Here is a 27,998-nt window from a genome sequence, read left to right as displayed (position 1 = left end):
TCCAATAGAGTAAACTGGAACACACAGTTGTGAACTGAATTCTTTAGAGGAAGGGAAGAGAGGCAGTCAAGTGCATGTTTGGGGACGTAGTTTGTAGTCACCGAACGCAAGCCATTAAAACCTGTGAAATATTCCACTGAATGAATTTTCCTAGTTCTTCACTCACAGCCCCTACCCTACCCATCTACCCTCCACCCCCATCAAGAAAATTCTGTCTTTCTCAAACAATCCAACTGATGGAGGGAGAGCAAGGCTGGAAGGCAGAGAGAGCTGGAACTCGCTACAGTACTTGCGTCAGCACCCCTCGGAAAACTACGGTTTTAAAGAATTCCTTGAAAGGTTACGCCCTTTTTTTTTTTTTTTTTTGCTAGTAACCCAAATTGAGAGTTTCCAAGTAAGTTCTTCTTGTTGTCTACTTTACTTCTCTTCTCTGGAAATTTAAACTCTTTCCGAGCTCTGACGATAAAGGGGAGGTGACAAAGGCAGAGGCTGGCCTACACGACTGCAGATAAGCCGCAGGAAACTGAAGAGGTCAGCCCCAACTGGAAAAGGTGGGGAAATCCGCGCCCCCAAGAGGTCGTAACGTCCAGAGCAGCGGGATCCCGTCCGCAGGCATCACGTGACGACGGGTAAACCACACGCGGCGGGTAAACTACAACTCCCAGAACGCCTCGCGACCTACCGGCGTTACGCAACTCTTGCTGATTGGTCGCTGGGGGATATTTGAAAGGAGGGGCTGGCGCGGAAAAGGAAGGTTACATTTTGGATCTTTGCGGAGTACTCAGTCTGGTGGGTAAGTCCTGGCCCTGGAAAGAAGAATGATCTCTGGGACGGTAAGGCCTGGAGGTACTCGTGAACGGGTGTATGCGCCGAGGTGAATGCAGCCCCAGTGCTGACTTGAGGGATAGGCCGGGTGGCTCTACTAAGGAAAGTCGGGAGTCCTCGGAGCATCCTGGTGGGCGCCGGAGAGCTCGATGGAGGCCTCTGCTGTGGGGCGTTGATTGGTAGGAAGGGTAGTGAGGCCGGGGATAGGCTGGGAGGAAGGCAAGCAGAAGCGTCGGTTTATAATGGGAGCCCGGCGTCCTGGCATGGACTTTTTTTCCGACAGGATTTCTGAGGGCTTTCTTTGCCCTCCATCTTCCGCACCTTCAAGCCATTCTCCCGCCCTTCATTTAGCTCCTTTACAGATCTTCTCTGCCTTCCCTTATCCGTCTCCTTTCCCCTAGCCCTCCGGCACCATGAGGAGCTTCAAAGGAGTCAACTTTGGGACCCTGCTAAGCAGTCCAAAGGAGACTGAAGAGCTGCTGCCTGACTTGAAGGTGGGTGCGCTGTTTTACTGTGGACACACCTGGCTTACCAAGCTAAGCTGTTTTGTTTTTTAACTTATTTGAAGAGACAGATGAGTAGGAGATCCTCTCTTGGGCAGCCCTGTTTCTATTTCTTTTCCTCATCTCTTTCTTCTTCGTTAGCCTCATTCACATCTTCCTGTCCTAGGAGTTTCTGACCAAGCTTCCCAGCTGCCGGTCTGATTCCGAGAGGAGACAAGCTTGTGATGCCATCCTGAGGGCTTGCAACCAGCAGCTGACTGTCAAGCTGGCTTGCCCTAAGCACCTGGGAAGCCTGTTGGAGCTGGCGGAGCTGGCTTGCGATGGCTACTTGATGTCTACACCCCAGCGCTCACCCCTCTACCTGGAACGAATTCTCTTCATCTTTCTGCGGAATGTTGCTGCACAGGGAGACCCAGAAGCCACTCTCCGACTCGCTCAGCCCCTCCATGCCTGCCTGGTGCAATGTCCTCGCCAAGCTGCTCCTCAGGACTATGAGGCTGTGGCTCGGGGCAGCTTTTCTCTGCTTTGGAAGGGGGCAGAAGGCCTGATGGAGCGGCGAGCTGCGTTCTCAGCTCGGTTAAAGGCCTTGAGCTTTCTAGTACTCTTGGAGGATGAAAGTATCCCTTGTGAGATTCCCCACTTTGCTTCTCCAACAGCCTGTCGAGTGGTGGCTGCCCATCAGCTATTTGAAGCCAGTGGGCATGGTCTGAATGAAGCAGATGCTGATTTCCTAGATGACCTGCTCTCCAGGCATGTGATCACAGCTTTGGTGGGTGAAGGAGCCTCTCCTGGTCCTCTTTCCCCCCAGAGGGCCCTCTGTCTCTTGGAGCTCACCCTGGAACACTGTCGTCGCCTCTGCTGGAACCACCACCACACCAGGGCCACAAGTACAGTGAAGAAGGCCCACGATTACCTAAGGAACACCAGTCTGGCCCCCAGCCTCCAGCTGTGCCAGCTGGCAGTTGAACAGTTGCTGGCTGGGGAAGGAGGACCCCAGACAGTGGCCAAGCTTCTGATCAAGGCATCAGCTGTCCTGAAGAACAGCTTGGAGGCACCATCACCCCCACTGCGGGCATTGTGTGACAGCTGCCAGTTCTTCCTCTCAGTCCTGGAGCGAGGCACCAAGGGGCAGTATGGACTTGATGCCATTCTGAGTCTCTTTGCTTTTCTTGGCAGCTACTCTTCCCTCATCCAGCAGCTGCAGGATGGTGTGAGTTCAGGACCCAGAGGTCGGGTGGGAATGTGGTTCTGTGGCCTCTCTATCGGGCTAGGGTCTTTGGTAAGATCTGGAGACCCTGGGTTCTGCCTTGGTAAGCTGCTCTCTGGACCGTGCCTGGCCAACCAGCAAGCAGCCTAGTGTACGCTGGCAGGGGTCCATTCTGATGTCCTTTTTCCTACTCCCCAGGCTGTGTCAGTTCTCCCGGGCTCTGGACCAGGCTTCAGCTTGGAGCTCTCTGCCCCTCAAACCAACCTTTCCCTTCCTTCCTCAGGTCTGTGGGGACTCCTCCAAGCAGCTGCAGGCTTTGGTTCAGATACACTTTCAGGGACTTCACCTCTACACTGCGGTGGTTTATGACTTTGCCCAAGGCTGTCAGGTACCATCTGGAATCAAAAAACCTGGACAGGTCCTAGGATCTGGGGTTGCTTGACTGTCCTTGGTAGAGCTTTGAAGTTGCTTTGGGCATGGAGTGGGGTGGACATCATCTTGGACCTCTTATGTCTCCTGTCTCCTGTCACCTTTCTTGTCCCTTCAGGAAGCTAATTTGGCTGACTTGGCCCGGCTAGCGGACAGTTGCAGATCTACTGTTATCTGGATGCTGGAGGCCTTACAGGGCCTGTCTGGCCGAGAGCTGACTGACTACCTGGGGATGACTGGTTAGTACCATGGGTGTCAGATGCAAGGTTCTTGGGAGAGTCATCACTTGTTAGGCAGGCAAGTAGCACTTGCTGGATTGTTCTGACCTCTTTGGGATTCCCTGTGGTTTTTGGAGGCAATGAAAAGGTGTTTATAATATCCATTACTCTGTATTTAACATCAGTAGAGAAGTGATGAGACTAATTTACCAGAGCAGATGTTAATTTTTTTTCTCATTGACTTTGAAATCTGACTTGGCATGTGTTTCATGAACATTTGAAAGTGAAAGTTAGTCGCACAGTCGTGTCCGACTCTTTGCAATTCCACGGACTGCAGCCTGTCCCGCTCCTCTGTCCATGGAATTCTCCAGGCAAGACTACTGGAGTAGGTTGCCATTTCCTTCTCCAGGGGATCTTCTTGACCTGGGGATTGAACCCAGGTTTCCTGCAATGCAAGCAGATTCTTTACCAACTGAGCCACTAGGGAAGCCCATGTAGAATGGTCATAACTTAAATTTTTTAAAACCAGGCAAAACATTCACATGATTCAAAATTCAAATTGCACAAAAGGGCAGACAGTGAAAAGTTCCTCTGTTCCTCCTAATCCTAGTAACCCAATCCCACTTTGCAGATGCAGCTAATATGGTCAATTTCTTATGCATCCTGCTAGAGATACACTATGTATATGTACTATATGTGTATATACTATGTAATATGTATATATTAGCCAACAGGCATATATATTTCCCCACTTTTTTTTTCTTCCCACCCTTTTTAATTTAAATAAACATAGGGAAAAATACTAAAGTCATAAGCAAACAGTCTGATGAACTTCTGCAAAGGGAACATACTTTGTAATCAGCATTTAGGTCAACTCAAAGAGTATGATTTAAACCCCCTGAAGACCACTCTGTTCCTCCTTCTGGTCCACTCACCCCAACAGTAACCACTAACCTAACAGCATCGGTTAGTTTTGCCTGTTTTTTGTATTTCATAATAAATTTCCCCCTTAATTTACAAAAAGCATGGTCCTTTAGTTTAAATTATGTAAACCTAAAGAGTTCAGTCACTAGAAGGTTTTGGAAGTTTTTCATATTCGTATTTTCAGGTTGAACCTGGCCACAGAAGTGAAAAAATATAAGGAGTGACAAAAATTAACCATATGAAGATTCTTCCCACAGAATATTGAAGACCTACTTTATTTTCTTCCAGCCATCTATGTCGATAGCCAGGAAACTGCCTAAACTAGAATTTAGGAAGAGTGTATTCATTCAGTGAATATCTATTGAGTACCTACTGTGTGCTGCTAAGCACTGTTTCGAGTTCTTAGGTATGTCAGTAAACAAAACAAAGAGCTCTGCTGTCATGGAGCCACATTCTGGTTGGGGGAGAAAGACCATAAAGAGTAGGATAACTGAAGTACAACTTGTTAGAAAATGATCAGAAATATGGAGAGAAAGGAAAAGTGGAACAGGAGAAGAAAGGGAATTAGGAGCTCAGAGTAGATGAGGGGGCAAGTTACCATTCATTTAAATAGGTGGTCAGGGTTGGTCTCATGAAGAGGGTGACGTGAGAACAACCTGGAGTGTGGGAGGGAGCTGGCCAAGTAGGCACCTGGGAAAGTACATCCCTGGCAGTGGAAGCAACCAGTGCCAGGGCCCTATGGCAGGAGAGAGCTGGTGTGTGTTCAAGGACTAGCAGGGAGGCTAGTGAGGCTTCCGTGGACTGAGGGAAGAAGAGGGAGGTGAGGGACAGGCCAGAGTGTGCCCCTCAAAATGCTGACCTTTGGAGCAAGGTGAAGACAGATCAGTGTGTGAGGAGGGATGGGCCCTGTATGGGAATGAGGACTTGGCTCGTAAAACAAGGGCAGAGGTGGGACTTCCCCGGTCGTCCAGTGGTAAAGAATTCGCCTCGCAATGCTGGTGATCTGGGTTCAATCCCTAGTCAGAGAACTAGGATCCCAGAGCAACTAGATCTATACTCACCGCAGATCAATTAGATCGCATTGCAACTAGTGATCCCTCAAACCACAACTAGAGAGTCTGTGCACCACAACTAAAGATCCCACATGATGCAGTGAAGAGCCCGCAGCTGGCAACTAAAACCTGACCTGACATAGCCAAATAAATAAGTATTTCTTTAAAAAAAAGGTACAGAGGTGCTGGGTGATGTGAGGTTGCCTTCCAGAAGGGAGGGCGCAGGCTGACTTGGAACCCGGAAGGGGAGACCGGCCCTGTTCTCACTCCCTAGCAATGGGCGTTGCTGTCTAATCCAGGGGCTGCTGAGCTGACCACACAGGTTGAACATCTCTCTACCGCCCCTCCAACAGCAGAGAGCATGGAGCCATTCCTGCGGTCCTCTGTCCTCTCTTTCCCCTGCAGCCTCTTACACCAGTAACCTGGCCTACAGCTTCTACAGTCACAAGCTCTATGCCGAAGCCTGTGCCATCTCCGAGCCCCTCTGTCAGCACCTGGGCTCAGCGAAGCTGGGCACCTATGCTGAGGTGCCACCTGAGAAGGTACGCGGGTAGGAGGGAGGTGATGTTGAGAGGGAGGAGGGGACTCGACTGGCATGCAAGGGCCTGGCCAGGACCGTGAAGTAGAGAGTCAGGAGCTGCGTGTTGGCACTGGTATCTGGGGCGGTGTTTCCCAGACCTCACATGTACTGTTATTTACTTTACTTTTTTTGATTGACTCACTTTTTATATTTAGCCTTGTCCCCAGCCAGTGCTTTTCATCCTAGCTAGATGTTAGAATCGGGTAAGCTGAAAAAAAATAACTTCTGAAGCCTGTCCCAAGTTAATTCCCTCAGACTCTCTGGCACTGGAGCCCAGACATCTGGATTTTTTTTTTTTTTTTAAGTTCCCTAAGGGGTTCCTTTGGGCAACCAGAGTGAGAACCACTATCATAAAACAAGAATATACCCATGAAATGATGGGCTGCCTGGATTGGCAGGCGAGACGGGTCACAGAGGGCCTTGGGTTTCATCTGATGAGCCTCTCAAAGATTGATGTGGAGGCCTTGGGTTTCTCAAGGCCACAACCCAAGATGTGGCATCTTGGGTTTCTCAGCATTGCTGTAGTGAATGATTGAAGGGCCAGGACAATACTGGGCACCCAGGTGGCTCCAGCAGATCAGGCAGAAAAGGGCAAGCGTCTGAACTGAGGCAGCTTCCTGGGGGATGGACAGAAGTGGGGGGGGGGGGTGCAAGAAGTCAAGGACTAACTGGAGAGTGACTGGCTGTGAGAGAGGGGGAAGAAGAGGTCAGGATGGTCTCACCTTTCCAACTCAGGAGGTGGCGATTTGCTGAGAGCAGGGGGAGAGTCAGGAGGAGGGACAGGTTTTCAGGGGTGTGGGCGATGGATATGTGGTTGGGATGGGTCAACGCCTCAAGTTGAGAGCACCCAGGATATTTAGTTCTTAGGTGTCTCCTGCCGTGGGGCGAGTCTGGGGGCAGGAGGACCATGGGCATGCACGCACATACTCTCCCAGGGTACGTACTCCTTGCACCCCTCTTCAGTTGGGTCTGTTTTCTTCCTCTGGTCAGTTGCACAGGTGCTTCCGGCTACACATAGAGAGTTTAAAGAAACTGGGTAAACAGGCCCAGGGCTGCAAGATGGTGACTTTGTGGCTGGCAGCCCTGCAGCCCTGTGGCCCCGAACACATGACTGAGCCAGTCACCTTCTGGGTTCGGGTCAAGATGGATGCTGCCAGAGCTGGAGACAAGGAGCTACAGCTGAAGTGAGTTGGTGGGGAAGGGGACGACCCAGTCTCCTGGCCACGACTGCTTTGGCACTCAAGGTCACGTTCATTCTCATGTCTGAGAAAGGCACTGTTCCCTCCCATTCACTGTGATTGATTGAGTGCTGAGTATGTGCAGGCCCGGGGCTGGATTCTGGGGGGACAGCAGTGACAGGAGGTGTTCTTGCTTTCACCCCTGGAAAGTGAGCTCAGCAAACCAGGGCGGGGACTCCTTGGCGTGGGGCCAGGTTTCCTGGGTGCTAAGCCTGCCTTCTCTTAGGACGCTGCGAGACAGCCTGAGTGGCTGGGACACGGAGACCCTGGCCCGCTTGCTCAGGGAGGAACTGCAGGCCTACAAGGGCGTGCGGGCCAACACGGGGCAGGAGCGGTTCAACGTCATCTGTGACCTGCTAGAGCTGAGCCCCGAGGAGACACCAGCCGGAGCCTGGGCCCGAGCCACCCACCTGGTGGAACTGGCTCAGGTGCTCTGCTATCACAACTTTGCCCAGCAGACTGACTGGTGAGGAGGAAGGGCAGGGGAGGCCACTCCTGCTTCTGGCCCTGGGTCCTCTTACCCTTTTCGGAGTCTGTTTCCCTCTCCACGTCCCTGAGCGCCCCCTGTAGTTTGTGGTCATGGGGACTCTTGAAGGGTAAGGCCAGCTTGCTGCAGAAGGCCCTTCCCAGGACACTGCGGCCAGATCTCAGGGTTAAGCCTGGCTTAAGTGCATCTTCTCTTGACAGCACTGCCCTTGATGCCATCCGGGAAGCTCTGCAGCTTCTGGAATCTGTGAAACCTGAGGCCCAGGACAAGGATCGACTTTTGGATGATAAAGCCCAGGCCCTGCTGTGGCTCTACATCTGTACCCTGGAGGCCAAGATGCAGGAGGTGAGCGTGGTTTCTCTGGGCTGAGCAGGACTGGGTACAGGGATTATTTTCCCTGGACCCCAGCAAGTCAGCTGTTGTTCAGTCAGTAAGTCGTGTCCGACTCTTTGTGACCCCACCAGGCTCCTCTGTCCATGAGATTTCCCAGGCAAGAATACTGGGAATTGCCAATTTCTTCTCCAGGGGATCTTCATCTTCCCAACCCAGGGATTAACCCCCTTCTGAATCACAGGTGGATTCTTTACCACTGAGCCACCTAGGAAGCCCAATAAGCTAGTACCAACCCTGCTCTTCACCCTGATCATCTCATCCAGGGTATCGAGCGGGATCGGAGAGCCCAGGCCCCTTGTAACCTGGAGGAGTTTGAAGTCAATGACCTGAATTATGAAGATAAACTCCAGGAAGATCGCTTCCTATACAGTAACATTGCCTTCAACCTGGCTGCGGATGCTGGTGAGGGCCACGAACATAGTGAGGTCGGATGCGGCCTCCTCGATGGCCTCCTAAGAAAAGGATGGGTCCCCCAGCTGTGGGCGAGGCTGCCTGTGGGTGGGAGGCGGGCACCAGGCAGAGGCTGTTATGGGAAGGTGACCACATTCCCCAGATGGCCCACACTGAGAGAATGGCTGGTCCCTTTCTTCTGACTTACAGCACAGTCCAAGTGCCTGGACCAGGCCCTGGCCCTGTGGAAGGAGGTGCTTACTCAGGGGCAGGTCCCCGCCGTACGGTGCCTCCAGCAAACAGCAGCCTCCCTGCAGATCCTAGCGGCCCTCTATCAGCTGGTGGCAAAGGTAATGGGACAGTGTGTTGACACAGACCGGAGACTCAGCTCCTTCACCTTCTTTGGCCCGTGTCCCGGCTGGGAAGTCATGTCACCCAGTGTACACTCTATCACCAACCTCCCCAAGTCTAAACCCAAGGCCTTAGGCAAGTTGCTTAACCTTCCAAGACCTCGTTTCCTTATTTCTAAATGGAGAGTAACAGGACTTCCCTGGCGGTCCAGTGGCTAAGATTCCACTCTTCCATTGTAGGGGAATGTGGGTTGGATCTCTGGTCATGGAATTAACATCCTACATGTAACATGGTGCAGCCAAAAAAATAAATAAAAATAAGATAAAATGAGGGTAATAATATTAACTCAACCTTAGCATTCAATAAGATAATGCATGGAAGATGGTGTGTGTAAATGGACTACTCAAATGATAGCTGTAATTATTAGTAATTATCAGATAATTTTTTTAATATTTATTTTTATTTATTAATTTGGCTGCCCAAGACTTTAGCTGTGGCATATGAACTCTTAGTTGTGGCACGTGGACATAGTTCCCTGACCAGGGATCAAACACAGGCTCCCTGCATTGGGAGCACAGAATCTTAGCCACTAGACCATCAGGGAAGTCCTAATTATCAGAAGATTTGAGATGTGTATACTCAGGAAAAAATACACAAACACCTGTAGACACAATTTTACATTTTTATATGCAGTGCTGGGAGGTGTCAAGGACTTCCTGAAGTTCTTCTCTGGACCCCACATTAGTAACCTATGAAAAAACGAAAAGGATCTTTGTACTATGGGTATTAGGCTACTTTCCTAGTGGGAGGAGCCTGGGGAGGCTGCCTGAACCCTAGATTTGAATCTTACCTCTGCCACATATCGGTTATGTGGGCTTAGACAAGCAGCTTAATCCTAGATAAGTTTCAGTTTCCTCATCTGTAAAGTTAGGATTAGAATTGTTGTGACGATAAAGTGAGCTGGTACGGTGGCTGGCACATAGTAAGTGCTCAGTAAATCCTGGCTATTGCTGATGGCTGGCATGCAGGCTTTAGAATAGAAGGGAGGGGGCAGGATGGCTTGCACACACCCCCGGCTGCCCTCCTCTCTGGCTCCTTAGGGATGGCCAATGGTTACTCTGTCTGGGTGGCCGCATTCCAGCCAGGCCCTCAGATTAGACCACAGGTCTGGAGAGGAGGGGGTGGGAAAGAAGGCTTGAGTACAAGTTGGGTAAACGCGTTGCTCCCGGTCTGCCAGCCCCTGCAGGCTCTGGAGGTCCTCCTGCTTGTCCAGATCGTCTCACAGAGAGTGAAGGACCATGCAAAGGCAGCCGGCTCTTCCTGCCAAGTCACCCAGCTCCTTCTGACCCTCGGCTGTCCCAGCTACGCCCAGGTACAAGTGCCAGCCACCCCAGCTTGTGGACCTGGCTTTGGGGACTGGCTTCTCTTCTCTGAGAAGATGGGACACCAAAGGGGCAGCTTCTCTGCCTTCTGCACCACATTTGGCTGAAGGATTGTAAAGGGTGGTTGGGAGGCGGCTGTGGGAAGAGGAGGCATCTCCCTCCATCTCCCAATTGTTCACTGTCTTACGTAGCCCAGTAAGACAGAACGGCAGTAGGCCGTTTACTAATCCTGTATTTCCCAATGGTTTCTGGTGTTCTAGCTTGTTCACTGAGGGCTGTTACAATGTGTCCTAACCAGTCTGTTGGCCTCCAGTTCCTCTCTTTTCTACTCCATGTTCTAGCATGATGGTTTCAGGCACAGATCTGATCTTACTACCTCTTTCCTGCTTAAAGGATTTTGTGAACTTTTCCATTACCTGAGGGATATGACCCAGATCCTTTACTCTGAATTGCATGCCTTCAGTACACTGGTTCACTCTTTTTCCTGCCACTCCCTACCATGAACCCCATCTGTACCACTATATTCCTTGTATGGGCCTTACTGCCTTTGCCTATGTTAATCCCTCCACCCTAAATGCACCCTCACCCCCATTTTTTTTTTTAAATTGGGGTATAGTTACTTTTCTCCCATTTTTTTCTTTTTTTTTGTTCAGCAAACACGTATTTTCTTTTCAAGGCCTAGCTAAACGGCCTCCTCCTTCGTAAAGCATGTTAAATGTCCTCTTCCTCACGGGCAAAATCAGCCACTTTTCCTGTGTCCCCACACCACTGATGGCATTGTATCATGATGAGATAGGTATGCCCCGCCTCACTGCACTGCAAGCTGTTGGATGGAAGGGCCTACTTATTGCTTTTCCAGCTTTCTCTCTCTAGCTTAGTGGTTAACTGAAAGGTACTAAATGAGCATTTTAGTAAGAGAATAATTCCTACCTGTGTGTGTGTGTTAGTTGCTCAGTCGTGTCCAACTCTTTGCAACCCCATAGGCTGTAGCTCACCAGGCTTCTCTGTCCATGGATTATAATGTTTGAGATAATTTAATATTTAACTAGATGTATTCGACATTTTGCTTGCAAATACTTTAATCCACTTCAGTTTGAACAGTCTGGCTTCCTCGTCACCAGCGTGCTCACAGAAACCCCGATGCTTCCTCAGGTGCACCTGGAAGAGGCAGAGTCGAGCCTGAAGCTTCTGGATCGCACCACAGACACATACCTGCTCCTCTCCCTGACCTGTGACCTCCTGCGAAGTCGACTCTACTGTGCCTGCCAAAAGGTGCTTCTCACTTTCTCGATCTCCGAAGGTCCTGGGGTTTGGAAGGATTTTAGGATTCTCCAGATATCTGTCTGGCTCCTGAGGTTTCTCTGGAGCTGGGGAGAACATTCCTGGCCCTGAGAAGCAGAGCCATCTCCTCACCTTACCTTCTCCCAAGGATCATTCACCAGTGCTTCTCTAGGAGCCATCCCACCATTTTCATCCTTTTCTAGCTCTCTCGGGGACAAGGGGCAAAGTCTGTCCGGTGACTAGAAATTGGGATGACACTGACAACCCTCAACCAGTTGAGGGATCTGAAAGGCTGGGATTTCTCACACATGAGCTGTGTGGCTGGGTATCTTGTGCCCTTGTGACTCTAGTTTGCTCTCTAACTTTTAACATCTGAAAAGTAGGGGGTTGGACCTCGTGATCTCTAGGGACATCCCAAGCTCTGAATTGCTGATCCGACCTCACTCACTGCTCTCCTCTGCAACCCTACCCTCTATCCCTAGGTGGCTGAGGGCGCTGCTCTGCTGCTGTCTGTGCTTCAGGACCCTGCCCTCCAGAGAGCATCCAAGGCCTGGTACTTGCTGCGCGTCCAGGCCCTGCAGCTGGTGGCGGTCTACCTGAGCTTCTCGTCAGACAGCCTGTTGGCCCCGCTGTGGGAGCAGCTGTATGCCCAAGGTGAAAGAAGTGGGTGGCTGGGCCTCCTTGCTGGGTGTGCGTGGTTTGTGCGCTGTCCCCTCTGCTGTCCAACTGCATGGACGAGCCTGCCTTGAAGCTGTCCAGAGTAGGCTTGGGATAGCACATGGGTTTCAGGTCACTTGCTGATTCTAATTGATTGCTCAGTGACTGCCCTGAACTGACAAGGATTCTGAGACTGGTCTTAGAGGGAAGGAGTTCTGTGACTGATTATCTCTGTCTGCCTTAAGCACAGAAGGAGAGGGTGAGAGCCTGCTTTGCATTTGCTGTCTTAGTATTTGAAGGTGGTGGAAACTCTGGCCACATCACCTCCCTTCTTGTCCCTCCCACCTCCCCCCCACGCTTGCCCAGGCTGGCAGACACCTGAGATAGCGCTCATCGACTCCCATAAGCTTCTCCGAAGTATCATTCTCCTGCTCATGGGCAGCGATGTGCTCTCAGTTCAGAAAACAGCTGTGGAGACGCCGTTTCTGGACTATGGTAAGCCTGAGGAAGGGAGCCAGTGTGGGACTGAGCAGACTAGTTGGTAGGGCTGGTGGTTTTGTCTCCAGGAGATTCAGACTGTGGATCCTGGTTCCACATGATGATGATCTTGTCTCCTTTGCTGCAGGTGAAAATCTGGTACAAAAATGGCAGGTTCTTTCTGAGGTGCTGAGCTGCTCGGAGAAGCTGGTCTCCCGCCTGGGCCGCCTTGGTAGTGTGAGCGAAGCCAAAGCCTTTTGCTTGGAGGCCCTGAAACTTACAACAAAGCTGCAGATACCACGCCAGTGAGTACAGGGCCCCGGAACCTGGTGATTCCCAAACCTGAGTGCCTACGACCTTGACCGTGGGTTCCCAAACTGGTACAACACATTAACATGTTATGTTTGGAGGGTTTGGTGGAAGAATGCATTCCATGGCAAATAAGTGGGAAATGCTGAATTAATCAAGACTAGATGTTTTTATTTCCTATTGTGATTGTCATTGAGTTGCTAAGTCGTGTCGACTTTTTTGCGACCCTGTGGACTGTAGCTCCCCAGGCTCCTCTATCCATGGGGTTTCCTATAGGACTTATCATATCCTCCAGTATGCTAATACACTTTATAAATCTCCAAAAGGGAGGTCCAGTATACAGTGATTCCCTAAATCTCTTCAGTGAGGAATTCGATTTGGGAAATTCTGTCTTTAGGCACCAGGATGGGCTGGTTTGATCACAGAGGGTTTCCCCAGGGAGTGCCTAAAGTCAGCTTTAGGAAGTAAAGGCTTTCTGGAGGCTGGAAAAGACTATGATGACTCCGCCCAGAAAAGGGCAGAAAGAGACCCTCCAGGGAAACAAGGAATTCCACTGATGGGTCTGTTATCACCTCTCCCAACCAGGTGTGCCCTCTTCCTGGTGCTGAAGGGGGAGCTGGAGCTGGCACGCAACGACATGGACCTCTGTCAGTCGGACCTCCATCAAGTTCTGTTCTTGCTCGAGTCTTGCACAGGTGAGCAGCCAGGCCCCGGCGCCCATGGGTGGTGGTGAGGGTGACGCATACACTGTAACACAGCTTTACACATCAAGGTTTGGTTCCCTTCTAAATCATGCACTGACTTCTGGTCCCAGGGCAAAGCTCCCTTCACTTCAGTCAGATCACTGGTGTCCTCACTCCTTCAGATGGCCTGTCCAGGACTAACCCTACCTGCTTCTTAGTTTGCAGCGCTAATATATTTTAATTTAAATAAAATTGAATATTCAGTGCCTTGGGTACTCACCACACTTCCCATGTTCAACAGCCATGTGTGTGGTTACTGTATCAGGCAGCACAAGTGTAGCATCCTCAGAAGGGCTTAGGGCTAATAATAAAATACTATACTTGTGGTGCTTTTTTTTCTTATCAACTACTTTTACCTTTAGTATTTCATTAGGCCCATACAAAACCCTGGGAAGTCAAATGGGAATGTTGAGTTTTTCCATTTATAAATTCAGAAAAGTTGAGAAATTCAGTGTTTTGGGCCAGGATCATGGGGCTAGTCAGGGGCAGGAGCCAGGATTAAGACTTGGGCTTCTGGATGCCTGCCTGCCAGCCTGAACCATGCAGCCTTGTGAGCTGCAGATATGGGGGCTCTGTGGGTTGTGCTGATCCATTGCTAGAAGGGAAGAAGCAGTTAGGATTTCATCAAAAACCAGTAAGCTATGGTGGTCCAGTGGCTAAGACTCCACTCTCCCAATGCAAAAGGCCCAGATTCCATCCCTGGTCAGGGGAACTAGAGCCTACCTGCCACAGCTAAGAGTTCACACGCCACAATTAAAAGACGCTACACGCTGCAAATAAGATCCTGCCGCGACTAAGACCTGGCACAGATGACCAATTAAGTAAATATTTTAAAAAACAGTAAGCTACACCAATATCTAGTGTGCTAGTACAGTAATATATATGAGCTGTTAGTAAGTATTAAAATAATGCAGATGAGGGCATCAGCCGCTGGGGTAGCTCAGGACACACTGGAGTCATTTCTCCTAGTTTTGTAATGCTTGTTCCACTCTCTGCTCAGAGTTTCTTGGACCTGCGCAGCACTCAGACTCTGTGAAGAAGGTCCACCTGCAGAAGGGGAAGCAGCAGGCCCGAGCGCCCCATCCTCCAGGGCTCCCAGAGGAAGAACTCATTCTCAAAGGCCCGGCCCTGGAGCTGGTGGCCACCGTGGCCAAGGAGCCTGGCCCTGTAGCACCTTCTGCTAACTCCTCCCCGATCCTGAAAACCAAGCCCCAGCCCAGCCCCAGCTTCCTCACCCACTTGCCCACCTGTGATTGCTCACTCTGTGCCAACCCTGTCCTCTCAGTGGTCTGTCTGCGCTGGGCGTTGGTCACGGCAGGGGTGAGACTGGCCATGGGCCATGAGGCCCAGGGGCTGGATCTGCTGCAGGTGGTGCTGAAGCGTTGCCCTGCAGCCGGTGGTCGCCTCGCCCAAGCTCTGCAGGCTTCCCTGAATCACACAGCACCTCCCTCCCCTGTCCCAGGCCTCTTCGATGAGATCTTGGCTCAGGCATATACACAGCTGGCACTGGAGGGGCTGAGCCAGCCATCAAACAAGAGCCTGGGAAAGGTCCTGGAGTCAGGGTTGAAGTTTGTGGTGGCGCGGATACCCCACCTGGAGCCCTGGCGAGCCAGCCTGCTCTTGGTTCGGGCCCTTGCAAAGCTGACCGGCCTCAGCTGCTGCACTGCCCAACTTTTTGCAAGCTCCTGGGGCTGGCAGCCACCATCAATAAAGAACCCCACAGGCTCAGAACCCTCTAAGCCTCGGAACCAAAAACAGTCGGGCCAGTCCAGACGACGCCAGCAAGTGGACTCTGTTACCCTGCCCCTCTCACATACCTCTCTGAAAGGTCTGGAAGGTGGAGGACCACCCTGTACACCTAAGCCCCCAGGCCGGGTCAGGCAGGTCGGCCCTGGGGTACCCTTCACCGTATTTGAGGAAGTCTTCCTTACAAAGACCAAGTCTGAGGTTCCCAAGGCCCCCAGGGTACAACGGAGGGCCCAGACACGCCTCAAGGTGAGGTGGGACTGTAGCTAGGTGGTACTGGTATTGGGTGAGGGTGGTCTTGGAGAAGAGTTCTGCAGGGCAGGTGTTTCTATGGAATAGCTTCCTAGGGCTGGATGGGAGCTGTAGCTCTCCTGTTACCTATCACAGTACCCCTTATATCTTCCATAAGGAGACCTAGTTCAAGACCTCATTTGTTTCAGACAGAAGGGACTTTTCTTAGTTCTCGTCTGTTCCTTTCCCTTTTCATCCTTCCTCTGGATCTTCTGTTCCTTCTCCCTCTTCCTCCCTCTGCACCAGAGTTATTGCCCCTGATTGAGTATGGCCGATCATGCAGGAGGTTAATTCTTAATTCTTTCTCAAGGGCCTTGGTGATGGCGCCTCCACAGCGCCACCTCCTGGCAGGCCATGTCTTGTCACTGAAGGCCCCCTGGCCCTTTTCCCTTTCCCACCATTCTAGGTGAACTTCAGTGACGACAGTGACTTGGAAGACCCCGTCTCAGTTGAGGCACAGCTTGCAGCAGGGTCCAAGAGACAGGGCACTGCTTCCCGGGGCCGGGGCCGGGCCAGGAAGGGCCCGAGTGTGAAGACTAACTCAGTGGCCACGTCAGGCAATGCGCCTGGCCTCAGTGGCAGAAGCCGGAGGGTCAGGAAGGTGGCATCAGGACATTGTGAGCAGCTGGGCCCCGAGATGATGAGGACCATCCCTGAGGAGGAACTGACTGACAACCAGATGGAAATGAGCTTTGAGATCCTCCGGGGCTCTGATGGGGAAGACTCAGCCTCAGGTGTGAGGGCAAGGGTGGGAGGTAGAGGTCCATTTTTTTCGAGGTTGCCCTGGGGTCGAAACACAACAGATAACTGGGGCTAAAGATGGAACAGAAAGAAACTTTTTTTGCTGGCTCTGGGACTGGACCCTAGAAGGGAGAGCAAGGGGATAGCAGGAAGAGGGAACTCTGTAGAAAAGTCGTGTCGTCTGCCTAGGTGGGAAGACACCAGGTCCAGGGCCTGATTCAGCCATAGGAGAATGTGAGGTGTTGAGACGGGATGCCAGCAAAGAGGAGCAGCTCGTCCCTGGCCCAGACAAGGAGAGAGACATGGATCTGGGTCCCCGGCACAGACTTCCTTCGGCCCCCATAGCCATCGGTAAGTATGTTGACCACCGAGGTCTGGGTCACTTGATCCCAGTACCTTTCCATTCTGTCCTTGGTTCTGGTTTTGGATTCCCATCTGGATCCAGTAGCCTTGAACGTGGGTCTGAATCCCAACACACTCTCTACTAGCTGAGTGCTAGTCACCCCGCCTCTCTGAGCTTCAATTTACGTAACTGTCAAATGGAACTGGGGGAGGGTGGAGAGAGTGGCTGTGTGTAAATTGCATAGCACCGCGCTTGGCACACTGCCCTTCAGAAATGGTAGCTGCTGATTTCCTCGTGGGAGGGGAGATGGGCACTGGTTCTTGGGAAGATTTTCTCAGGAAGTCAGGGATTCATCTATGTCTTGTCCTTCCTTTAGGTCTGTCTACCCTGGATTCCATCTGCGACTCACTGAGCAGTGCTTTCCGTGGCGTCAGTCACTGTCCTCCTACTGGGCTCTACACCCACCTCTGTCGCCTCCTGGCCTTGTGTCTGGGCCACCGGGATCCCTATGCTACCGCCTGCCTTGTCACCGACTCTGTCTCCATCACCTGTCGCCACCAGCTGCTCACCCACCTCCACAGGCAGCTCAGGTGAGTGCCCCCCATCCCTCAGGCTTGTGCTGGAACAGACTAGAGGGGAGGCTCCAGACTTTGAAGGAGGGAGAACTCACCTCCACTTGTGTTGCCTACAGCAAGGCCCAGAAGCGTCGAGGATCGCTGGACATAGCAGACCAGTTGCAGGGGCTGCACCTCCAGGAAAGGCCTGGAGACATCCCTCTGGCACGAATCCAGCGCCTCTTTTCCTTCAGGCCTTTGGGATCTGGCCATTTCCCCCAGCCTGAGAAGGACAGTTTCCGGGAGCGTCTTGCTCTGATTCCCAGTGGTATGTTGGCAGGCATCATTGGCTCTGCTGTTCTTTTATGCATCTTCTTCTTAGAAAAGAGTTGGGTGAAGGATCTTTAGGTATTAGTTAGTTCACACACAGATTTATGATCCTTATAGTAGAAGGGCATACTTTGCCACTGATTAGTCATTTTGTTCCTCTCACCAAACAGACATAACCTTAAATCTAGAAGTCTTATTTTTTTTTTTTAATCTCAAATTTGAGTTACTTGCAAATTGAGTTACCTGAAAACTCCTGTCTGGAGTTTTCCTATGCTAACACAAAACATCTTCACTGATGATTTGAGTGCCTCACTGTGAGTGGGAAGTGGGGAAGGGAGCAGGTCAGAGGAGGCAATTTGTTAGTTTCTATAGGGACACAAAGAAACAAAAACATGGTCTATCTACAGGGACTTGTTAGAGCAAGGGAGAGCACTTTGAACTCCAGCGATCAGGGAAGACTTCTAGGGGTTGTCTTGAGTGACGGACAGGGACTGAGTGCAGAAGACAGTGGAAGGAATTCCAAGTAACAGCTGAAGTAACTCGGGACATGTCCTGTGTGCCAGGGGTGACCGTGTGTGTGTTGGCCCTGGCCACCCTCCAGCCTGGAACTGTGGGCAACACCCTCCTGCTGACCCGGCTGGAAAAAGACAAACCCCCAGTCACTGTACAGATCCCCACTTCCCAGAGCAAGGTAGGTTTCCTGGGGTCAGGGAGCAGAGTTGGGCTGGGGCAGGCTTCTGGTCTACCTGTGCCTGGGGGATGGAGATGGTGGTCACATGGACAAGCAGAACTTATACAACCCCATCTCCCAAAGCTTTCTGTGAGTTCAGCCTTGAAAGAGTTTGACGCCATCCAGAAAGAACAGAAAGAGAACAGCAGCTGTACTGACAAGCGAGAGTGGTGGACAGGTCGGCTAGAACTGGATCGTAGGATGGAGGTGTGTGTTCCCCGTGTGGGATGGGGTTGGGCCTGCCCTCGAATATCTCCTCTCTCAGGGGTCCATCCTAGGTCTGTGCTAAACTACCTCAAGTCCTTTCTGGACGTGTTGCTGTTTTTCAGTCATGTCAGACTCTGCGACCCCATGGACTGTGGCACTCCAGGCTCTTCTGTCCTCTACTATCTCCTGCAGTTTGTTCAAATTCATGTTCATTGAGTCAGTGATGCTATCTAACCATCTCATCCTGTGTCACCTGCTTCTCCTTTTGTTCTTCAGCCTTTCCCAGCATCAGGGTCTTTTCCAGTGAATTGGCTGTTCACATCAGGTGATCAAAGTATTAGACCATCAACTTGAGTATCAGTCCTTCCAATGAATATTCAGGGTTGATTTCCTTTAGGATTTACTGGTTTGATCTCCTTGCAGTCCAAAGGACTCACAAGAGTCTTCTCCAGAACCACAATTCGAAAGCATCAATTCTTCTCACTCAGCCTTCTTTATGGTCCAACTCTCACATCTATACATGACTACTGGAAAAAGCTTAGCTTTGACTGTATGGACCTTTGTCAGCAAAGTGATATCTCTGCTTTTTAATACGCAGTCTAGGTTTGTCATAGCTTTCCCTCCAAGGAGCACGCATCTTTTAATTTCATAGCTGCTGTCACCGTCTACAGTGATTTCGGAACCCAAGAAAAGAATCTGTCATTTTTTCCACTTTTTCCCCTTCTGTTTGCCTTGAAATGATGAGACCAGATGCCATGATCTTAGTTTTTTTCATATTGAGTCTGATGCCAGCTTTTTTAGTTTCTTCTTTCACCCTCATCAACAGGTTCTTTAATTCATCTTCCATTTCTGCCATTAAAGTGGTATCATCTTCATTTCTCGGGTTGTTCATATTTCTCCCAGCAATCTTGATCCCAGTTTTTGCTTCATCCAGCCTGGCATTTCGCATGATGTACTCTGCACATAAATTAAATAAGCAGAGTGACAGTATACAGCCTTGTCATACTCCTTTCCCAATTTTGAACCAGTCCATTTTTCCATGTCCAGTTCTAACTGTTGTTTCTGGAAGTGTAGGCCTAAATAAAAATTGGGTTACTTGAGAAGCACTTTAAACAAGAGTGCAAGCGGTACTGATTTAATCCCTGGTCTGGGAACTAAGACCACTTCCACATACATGTGGTGTGGCCAAAAAAACAAACAAACAATAAAACAAAAACCAAATAAACAAGAGCCCGAGACTTGAAGGGGTTATAGCAATGAAATGTTTAAAGATAAGTACAAAATAAGAATTTAAGGCCACCTGGAGAAGGAAATGGCAACCCACTCGTGTTGGCAACCCACTCCTGGAAAAATCCATGGACAGAGGAGCCTGGCGGGCTGCAGTCCATGGGATTACATGACTGAGCATGTGTGCATGAGGGTGGAGGGAGATGGGTTGGTAACAATAAAGTGGTAGAACTAAAAAAAAAAGAAAAAGAATTTAAGGCCAAATACCAGCCTCCCAGGGCTTCCCAGGTAGCTCAGCTGGTGAAGAATCTGCCTGTAATGCAGGAGACCCCGGTTCGATTCCTGGGTCAGGAAGACCCCCTGGAGAAGGGATACGCCACCCACTCCTGTATTCTTGGCCTTCCCTGGTGGTGGCTAAGACAGTAAAGAATCTGCCTGCAATGCAGGAGACCTGGGTCCGATCCCTGGTTTGGGAAGATTCCCCAGAGGAGTGCTTGGCAACCCACTCCAGTATTCTTGCCTGGAGAATCCCCATGGACAGAGGAGCCTGGCAGGCTGCAGGCCATGGGGTCTCAAAGAGTTGGACACATCTGAGCAACTAAACACAGCAGCACATCAGACTCCCAGCCATAATTTTAATTTCATTTCCTGGCTTAGCTTTTGCCCACCTGTTTGTATTTATCCAAATGTAGTGATTTATTACAAATCTTATCTTATCAATACTCCCTTAGAGTCTCAGCAAATGAAAAATGTTCCTCTCTTGCCTTTTATGTTGGTCGTAAGATAAATAAGACACATCCACTCATTGGAAGACCCCATTTCCTTGTCTCCAAAATGGTGCCTGTGGGGAAAGAAACTTGGCTTCCTCTCTCACTGATGGTTCTGTTCTGCATCCAGGTTCTCACCGCTTCCCTAGAGAAGTACGTGCTGGGCTGCTGGCGGGGGCTGTTGCTACCATCCAGTGAGGACCCTGGCCTTGTCCAGGAGGCCTCCCATCTACAAGAGTCACTACAGGAATGTGGCTGGAAATATCCTGACCCCACTCTGCTGAGAGTGAGTTGAGAAATCAGGGAAGAGGATGAAGCTAGCCTTACTTCTTTCCCACCTGCCACTGCAGGTGGAGAGGGGAACTCTTATACTCACTGACCACTGGTCCCCTGCAGATCATGCTCAGCGGTGCCAGTACCCTCACCCCGCAGGACGTGCAGGCCCTGGCTTATGGGCTGTGCCCAGCCCAGCCAGCCCGAGCCCAAGAGCTCCTGGGTGAGGCAGTAGGGCGTCTTCAAGGTCAGATGGCAACAAGCAGTAGGCATCTCGTGTTAGTGCTGGACAAGGTAAAGAGCCAGGGGCCACGTGGGTAGCATCTGGTGAGCAGTGGGCACCTCCTCTCAACCATGCTCCTTCTGCCTGCTGCATACCCCTGCCTCAGGACAGTAACGTCTGAGTGCTTTTTGCCCAGGACCTACAGAAGCTGCCGTGGGAGAGCATTCCCAGCCTCCGGGCCCTGCCTGTCACTCGGCTGCCCTCCTTCCGATTCTTGCTCAGCTACTCCATCATCAAAGAGGTGTGGGGTTCAGGGAATGGAAGGTGGGGGTGATGGGTAATTGGACAAGAAAAGGCAGAGAGACGTGGCAAGAGAGGAAGGCGGTCTTAAGAATGGAAAGGGACTTGGGTTGGTTGGAGCTTGGGTGCTCTGACCAAACTGGGACACTGATCACCCGTGTCTCTCCATCAGTCCGGGGCCTCATCAGTGCTGAGCCAAGGAGTGGACCCTCGTAGTACCTTCTACGTCCTGAACCCTCACAATAACCTGTCAAACACAGAGGAGCAATTCCGAGCCCATTTTAGCAGGTCAGGGGGAGAAGAGTAAGAAGGGTGGTGAGAAAAAAAACAACAAAAGAAGGGTGGTGGGGAAGGGTAGACACAACACAGGGGTAAATGTCCTTTCCTCTAGAATCAAATGTTGCAGCCCACCTCCTTCCTAATGTCCCTTCTGCCCTTTTGGCCACATGACCCATCTTACTCTGGCTGCACCACACAGTGTGCCGGATCTTAGCTCCCCGCCCCCTGCACTGGGAATGCAGTCTTAACCACTGTACCTCCAGCCAAGTCCCTTCTCACTGTCTTTTCCCTGCAGTGAAGCTGGCTGGAAAGGGGTGGTTGGGGAGGTGCCGAGCCCGGAACAGGTGCAGGCGGCCCTGACGGAGCGTGACTTGTATATGTGAGTGCTCAGGGCAGGGTGGTGGGGAGAGGGACAGTCCCAGAGGGTAGGTATCATCATGGTCTGCTCTGGGGCTTTGGAGCCCCTGGCTGACTCTGGACAACTCTGGAGGCAGCCCAGAGGCCTGACCTGGCCCTGCGAGGTCAGTTCCATCACATCTCCTTCTGCCTCAGCTATGCAGGGCATGGCGCCGGCGCCCGCTTCCTGGACGGGCAGGCTGTCCTCCGTCTGAGCTGCCGGGCAGTGGCCCTGCTGTTCGGCTGCAGCAGCGCGGCCCTGGCTGTGCACGGAAACCTGGAGGGGGCTGGCATCGTGCTCAAGTATATCATGGCTGGCTGGTGAGTCTCGAGGGGCAAAGTCTATTCAAGGTCGTCCCCCCCCCCAAGTGCTTTCCCAGGTCTGAAACCTAAATCGTTGCTCTTTTGTGTCCCATTTTCCTCTCATCCTAGTTCCCTGGCATGCCTGGGCCTTTACCCCTTTGTCATCGTCTATCCTCCTCCTGGAACTATGGGCCAAGGGACTTTCTCATTGGTTTAATCCCTTTCAACTCATTCACCACCACCAATTATGCTGCCCTCTGTTCTGTTTTTGAGCCCTTACTTTGTATTTCTTCCTTCTCTTTTCCCAGCCCCCTGTTCTTAGGTAACCTCTGGGATGTGACTGATCGTGACATTGACCGCTACACAGAGGCTCTGTTGCAGGGCTGGCTTAGAGCAGGTTCAGGAGCCCCCCTTCTGTACTATGTCAGCCAGGCCCGCCAGGCTCCCCGACTCAAGTACCTTATTGGGGCTGCACCTGTAGCCTATGGCTTGCCTGTCTCCCTGCGGTGACCCCATGGAGCTCTCCTGTTGCTGATAGAAGCTATGTGACTATTCTACTTCCAAACTTAGGTTTGGCCCTGAAGATAAATATTTTAAGTGATTTTCCCCAGTGTTTTACATGAAAGATTTCCTTTTGATTTGATTTTAATATAATAAAGATACATTAAAATCCTGTTTTGTGTAGTTTCTCTGAGAACATTTGAAGATAAAACTGTTGCTCACTTCCCACTATGTGGTACTATAGATAAGAATAACTTGCAAGAGTCCAAGTCTGAGAACATTGGGAAGAAAGGCAAGCCACAGGAAAAAGATGGACCTGGCTTGGCCTCAGCAGACAAAGCTAAAGGAGAGCTGGGCATCAAAATGATCTAAGTGGGGACAAAAGCCCAAGGAAAGGTAGAGATAGATCCATTGAGAATGTCTTGGCCTGGTGCACTCATATCTATTTTAACTTCCTGCCTCTGGTATCCTGGGAATGACATTAGCTTTACTGCCTTAGTTGCCCTGCCCTCTCCTAAGTGGATATTGTCCTTCCCCCACATTCAGCTATTATAATTGTCAGTGCCATGCACTTTAGCAGCAGGTTCTCGGGAGTTTTTGTAGCTCAGATGGTTAAAGAATCTGCCTGCAATGCAGGAGACCTGGATTCAATCCCTAGGTCTGGAAGATTCCCCCAGAGAAGGAAATGGCAACCCACTCCAGTATTCTTGCCTGGAGGAGCCTAGCGGGCTACAGTCCATGGCATCGCAAAGAGTTGGACATGACTGAACAACACACACACACACACACACACACACACACACACACACACACACGTATTGGGAAGTTTTGCTACTTATCTATGGTTTTCCTCTCCCCAACACACACACACACACGTATTGGGAAGTTTTGCTACTTATCTATGATTTTCCTCTCCCCAACTAGATTGTTAAGCTCATAACTATGTATCTTACACTCATGTATCCTTCACTTGTAGCACATGGTAAAACACTGTGTTGATTAATAAAGCTACCACTGTACTCTGGTTGATAATGTGCCTCCTTCCTGTTCTCTCAACCGCCAGACTCGAGCTTCATCTGCGCGAAGCATCCCTTTCATAATGCTACTGTCCCCACTGTCCCTTGCTCCTTGAACTTCCCAGGCTTCTTCCTTGCCTGTTGTCACCAGGTTTATACCACCCTGTAGTTATGGTGTATCTGTGCGTCTGTGCTGGGTCTTCGTTGCTGCGCGGGTTTTCTCTAGTGGCAGGGAGTGGGGGGTTACACTTCATAGTGGGTGGGTGGGCTTAATTCGGTGGCTTCTCTTGTTGCAGACCACAGGCTCTAAGCGCCCAGGCTTCAGTAGCTGCCCCTTGCGGGGGCTACGCTCAGCAATTGCTGCACAAGGGGCTTTGTTGATCCTTGGCATATAGGATCTTCCCGCACCAGGGATGGAACCCGTTTCCCTTGCATTGGCAGGCGGATTCTTAACCACTGGACCACAAGGGAAGTCCCAAGGCCTGAGTAAGATTAAGTTTCTTGAGCATAAGAATCCTGTTCGTTAGAACTTGATTATGCGAGGCTTGGGATATTTTGTGAAAAGAAAACGCCGCAACCCTTTCTATTCCAAGGGGAGTCACGCAGAAGAATCCGCACCCCTCCGCCCCGCCTCGCCGCGAGTTTCCCTCTCGTCTGGGTTGAAGAACCATAGAGATGTCTAGCGCTGCGAGGCCTCCAGGCGTAGCCATCGAGATACGCAGAGGATGGCTAGAGCGTTGCTCACCCGGCTGGTTTCCGCTTCATAGGCCCTCCTTCCCAACATGGCGCAGTCGGTTAACATCACCGAGCTGAATTTGCCGCAGCTAGAAATGCTCAAGAACCAGCTGGACCAGGTGGGGATGGGCTCCTAAAACACCCCTTTCCCGCCTCACTTCCCTTCCCCCTCAACGCGTACTCTCTTGCCCCCCATTCCTCCGCTCTTGGGGAGAATTCTATTCCCAGGCGAAACCCCCACCCCGTCCCAGGACCCGCCCCTTCTCTAGCGGTGGCCGCCTCTCCCGCGAGCCCCGACCCTGACTCTCGTTCCTGTTCTCTGTAGGAAGTGGAGTTCTTGTCCACGTCCATTGCCCAGCTCAAGGTGGTTCAGACCAAGTATGTGGAAGCCAAGGACTGTCTGAACGTGTTGAAGAAAAACAACGAGGGTACGGGGTAGGCGTGCGAAGGGAACCTGGGAGATGTGGCCTCCCGGCTTCTCTTCCCGCCTCCTAATCCACTTTTCTTACCTGAGACGAGAGAGCAGTCCATTACGTATTGTATACCGCTGCAGGAGCCCTTTGCATGTTGCTTATCTAGAGTTGAAATGTCCAGGACATTTTTCTGTTCCTGTTGCCCCTATTTTCGTCCTTTTCATATAGTTTTCGGGCGCCGTGCCGTTTTGAAACTCCTTTTAACGTCTAAAAGTTGGAGCTGCCAACCTTCCCCACATGTTTGTCTTAATTGCTTTCACAGGGAAAGAATTACTTGTCCCACTGACGAGTTCTGTATCCTTTCCGCAGGAACCTCTTCCCTGCCCTCTCGTTTTCTCCCTAACACCTAACCTTCAAAAAAGGACGGGAGATTTTGATTATTCCAGAGTGCCTAGATGATTTTGAGACTGCTATTAACACACGCTTAGTTCTGCTGTCTAACCTAAGGCCAGCGTCTAACTAGTGCTTCTTGAGCACCCAGGTATATGTATTTAGAATTGAGTGTGATTATTTCCCTTTGCTCTTTGAGGATATAACCTAGTAGGGAGCTAGAACTGGTGGTTTACGTTTTTACTATAACTTAGAAAACATAAGCAATAGAAGAACAGAGGATATGGAAACAAAGGGGTTGGTTCTGTTTATTAATCCTCTATTTCAGTTTAATTATGGCTCTTATTCCTAACTGTTGTTACTAAGAAACCTGGATTCTGTCTTACCTGTTGAATGTTTTACGCAAGTGAGCAAGTTATGGCAATAGGGCACCCATAAACTACCTGAGAATGGACAGGCTGAAAAGGAAACACAGGAATAGCAGCCTAGTAGGGATTACTTAAATAATCAACATTAAATCCATAAGGAATTAGCTCATTCATGTTTGGAAGTGTTAAAGAGAAAGTGAGGCTGGCTTTTCACCCTATTACTCAACAGCAGTGGGAAAAAAATCATTGTTGTTCTGTCATTCTAATGATCTATCTGTCATTCTAATTGCTCTAATATCTAGTCTTTCTGGAAGGAATAATGGTAAGAATTGTAAGAACTGCTTGCAGGATGCAGATGGGATCAGAGCAAAATCAGCATATGTGATTTTTCTCCATAAGGAACCAACTTCCCTGTCTCTCCTTATGTGGAGTTTGTAGGCCTTCAGATGTGCCTTGTAGCTTATTTAATTTTTTTTTTTCCCACTCTGTCCCATGGCTTGTGGGATCTTAGTTCCCCTACCAGGGATTGAACCCAAGCCCCAGCAGTGAAAGCAGTGACTCCTAGCCACTGGACCTCCAGGGAATTCCTGCCTCCTTTTTAGAAAAGGAGGGTGTTGGGAGGTCAAGCTGAACTAGCTGACAAGGAATCATGACTCATAATGGGCTGCTGCTGCTGCTGGTTTTCCCTTTATCCTTGCTTCTCAGATGTATGTCCCCGGGAAGCTACATGATGTGGAACATGTGCTTATCGATGTGGGAACTGGCTACTATGTAGAGAAGGTGAGTGGAAGGGAACATAAGAATGCATCTCTGAGGGGGAGAGCTAGCATGCAGAATGGGTTACCTCTCAGTCACTCTGACCTTGCAGACAGCTGAGGATGCCAAGGACTTCTTCAAGAGGAAGATAGACTTCCTTACCAAGCAAATGGAAAAAATCCAGCCAGCTCTGCAGGAGAAGCACGCCATGAAACAGGGTAAGCTTGGCCTTGGACACCTCTTCAGACCCTTTTTACCTCCATAATAACAAACATGGATTGCAGTGTGAACCATGGGAGGGAGTATCCCCTTTGCTGGATTAAAACCGTTGTTTTCTTTTTGGTATCTTGATTTATTACTCCTTAGATTCTGTGTCTAACATACCCACTGCCTTTGGTGCTTGAGAAATTTAGAGAAAGGAAATCATGTGTTTTTGTGTTTAGTTCCTATTTAATGGGGATGGAATGAGGGAGCAGGTGCATGTAAATGAACACATAGCAAAGAAATATAGCCATAACTAGCCAACTACTAGCAGTTGTAGCCCTGGCTACATATTAGAATCACCCAGATAGTTTAAAAAGAAAACCTGGGGCACTCCAAACCAGCTACAGTTGACCCTTGAACACTGTGGGAGTTAGGGGTGCTAAACCTTAGTGAAGTGGAAGAAAATCTGCATATAATTATAGTCTGCCCCTCTGTATCCTCTGTTTCAAGTTTGCAGATTCAGCCAATTGTAGATCATGTAGTACTATAGTGTTTAGTATTGGGGGGAAAAAAAACATGTAAGTGGACCCACACAGTTCAAATGGATATTGTTCAAGGATCACTGTGAATCAGTAGGGTGAGATTCCAGAGAACAGTGTTTGTTTGTTTTTTTTAAAGCTCCCTGTGTGATACAGAGTTAGGATTAAGAACCAGTGTTCTAAAGGCAAACATCTTTTCCACATTGTTATTTTCTGGGTATATCTGACTCATTTGAAACTGTATTTTGTTCGTTTTTATATCCCAGTGGTTCTCATATTATTCTCATACACGCTTCCCTGGTGGCTCAGACGGTAAAGAATCCACCTGCAATACGGGAGACCTGGGTTCGATCCCTGGGTTGGGAAAAGCCCTTGAAGAAGGAAATGGCAACCCACTCCAGTATTCTTGCCTGGAGAATCCCCATGGACAGAGGAGCCTGGTAGGCTCTCGTCCATGGGGTTGCCAAGAGTCAGACACGACTGAGCGACTTTCACATCTCATATTATTGACAATTTAGATTCTAAATTGGTGTTGTGTTTGCCCTCTATAGTGAATCTCTGTGTTGAAAGTTAATTAACTGTAGTAGTCTACCTGTCAATTTTCCTTAACTCTGGGCTCTCCCCTTCAGCTCCTGCCCAGGGTCTGACGCTTCTTTTATTCCACAGCTGTCATGGAGATGATGAGCCAGAAGATTCAGCAGCTCACAACCCTGGGAGCAGCTCAGGCTACCGCCAAGGCCTGAGAGCTTGTTTCAGAAATGGGGCAGAGGGTGCCTGCTTCTGGGCCCTGGGACTTTGTGGACGTGGTTTCCTGGAATGGGGGAAGAAGAGGGTCTGTGTTTAATGCTAATAAATGAGCCAGCTGGGCAGAGTGGTGGTCTTTTCTTGCATTAGGCAAGGGACTGGTGATGAGGTGGGAG

At 50.2% G+C, this 27,998-nt stretch overlaps 2 protein-coding genes across 4 annotated transcripts; both read left to right on the top strand.

Moving 5' to 3' along the window:
* The first annotated feature begins 757 nt into the window (after nucleotides 1-757).
* ESPL1 (extra spindle pole bodies like 1, separase) lies at nucleotides 758-22,820 on the top strand. Of its 3 annotated transcripts, none has more exons than XM_065934325.1 (31): nucleotides 758-793; nucleotides 1,227-1,319; nucleotides 1,495-2,538; nucleotides 2,819-2,923; nucleotides 3,083-3,203; nucleotides 5,564-5,700; nucleotides 6,729-6,922; nucleotides 7,203-7,442; nucleotides 7,664-7,808; nucleotides 8,120-8,258; nucleotides 8,457-8,596; nucleotides 9,835-9,969; nucleotides 11,132-11,251; nucleotides 11,743-11,914; nucleotides 12,284-12,412; nucleotides 12,543-12,699; nucleotides 13,289-13,398; nucleotides 14,447-15,441; nucleotides 15,890-16,217; nucleotides 16,414-16,575; nucleotides 16,944-17,157; nucleotides 17,259-17,449; nucleotides 18,015-18,142; nucleotides 18,266-18,388; nucleotides 20,513-20,668; nucleotides 20,779-20,949; nucleotides 21,075-21,179; nucleotides 21,351-21,466; nucleotides 21,753-21,836; nucleotides 22,010-22,174; nucleotides 22,465-22,820. In XM_065934325.1, exons 2-31 carry the CDS (start codon nucleotides 1,239-1,241, stop codon nucleotides 22,664-22,666), a joined length of 6,309 nt encoding a protein of 2,102 aa, XP_065790397.1. In that variant the 5' UTR covers nucleotides 758-793; nucleotides 1,227-1,238; the 3' UTR covers nucleotides 22,667-22,820. The 3 variants fall into 3 exon arrangements, with proteins under 3 accessions (XP_065790397.1, XP_065790396.1, XP_065790398.1); XM_065934324.1 differs by having other exon boundaries at nucleotides 785-833; XM_065934326.1 differs by lacking the exon at nucleotides 758-793 and adding an exon at nucleotides 924-1,004.
* Nucleotides 22,821-24,397: 1,577 nt separating this feature from the next.
* On the top strand, nucleotides 24,398-27,949 carry PFDN5 (prefoldin subunit 5). Its single transcript, XM_065934323.1, has 6 exons — nucleotides 24,398-24,527; nucleotides 24,734-24,836; nucleotides 25,144-25,175; nucleotides 26,285-26,359; nucleotides 26,448-26,553; nucleotides 27,745-27,949. Exons 1-6 carry the CDS (start codon nucleotides 24,456-24,458, stop codon nucleotides 27,819-27,821), a joined length of 465 nt encoding a protein of 154 aa, XP_065790395.1. The 5' UTR covers nucleotides 24,398-24,455; the 3' UTR covers nucleotides 27,822-27,949.
* The last annotated feature ends 49 nt before the right edge of the window (nucleotides 27,950-27,998 follow it).

This window comes from Muntiacus reevesi, chromosome 4 (genome assembly GCF_963930625.1).
Source record: "Muntiacus reevesi chromosome 4, mMunRee1.1, whole genome shotgun sequence".
NCBI classification, from domain to species: domain Eukaryota; kingdom Metazoa; phylum Chordata; class Mammalia; order Artiodactyla; family Cervidae; genus Muntiacus; species Muntiacus reevesi.
The sequence above is the reverse complement of the archived record's forward strand: the minus strand, read 5'-3'. Positions and strand labels throughout refer to the sequence as shown.

Bases quoted from the DNA above. Each gene is read 5' to 3' on its own strand.
- ESPL1 (XM_065934324.1), top strand. The intron at 7,809-8,119 runs GTGAGCGTGGTT...CATCTCATCCAG, and splicing joins TGGAGGCCAAGATGCAGGAG to GGTATCGAGCGGGATCGGAG. The intron at 22,175-22,464 runs GTGAGTCTCGAG...CTCTTTTCCCAG, and splicing joins AAGTATATCATGGCTGGCTG to CCCCCTGTTCTTAGGTAACC.
- PFDN5 (XM_065934323.1), top strand. From the start codon at position 24,456: ATGGCGCAGTCGGTTAACATCACCGAGCTGAATTTGCCGCAGCTAGAA. The intron at 25,176-26,284 runs GTATCCTTTCCG...CTTGCTTCTCAG, and splicing joins TTGTCCCACTGACGAGTTCT to ATGTATGTCCCCGGGAAGCT. The intron at 26,360-26,447 runs GTGAGTGGAAGG...CTGACCTTGCAG, and splicing joins CTGGCTACTATGTAGAGAAG to ACAGCTGAGGATGCCAAGGA.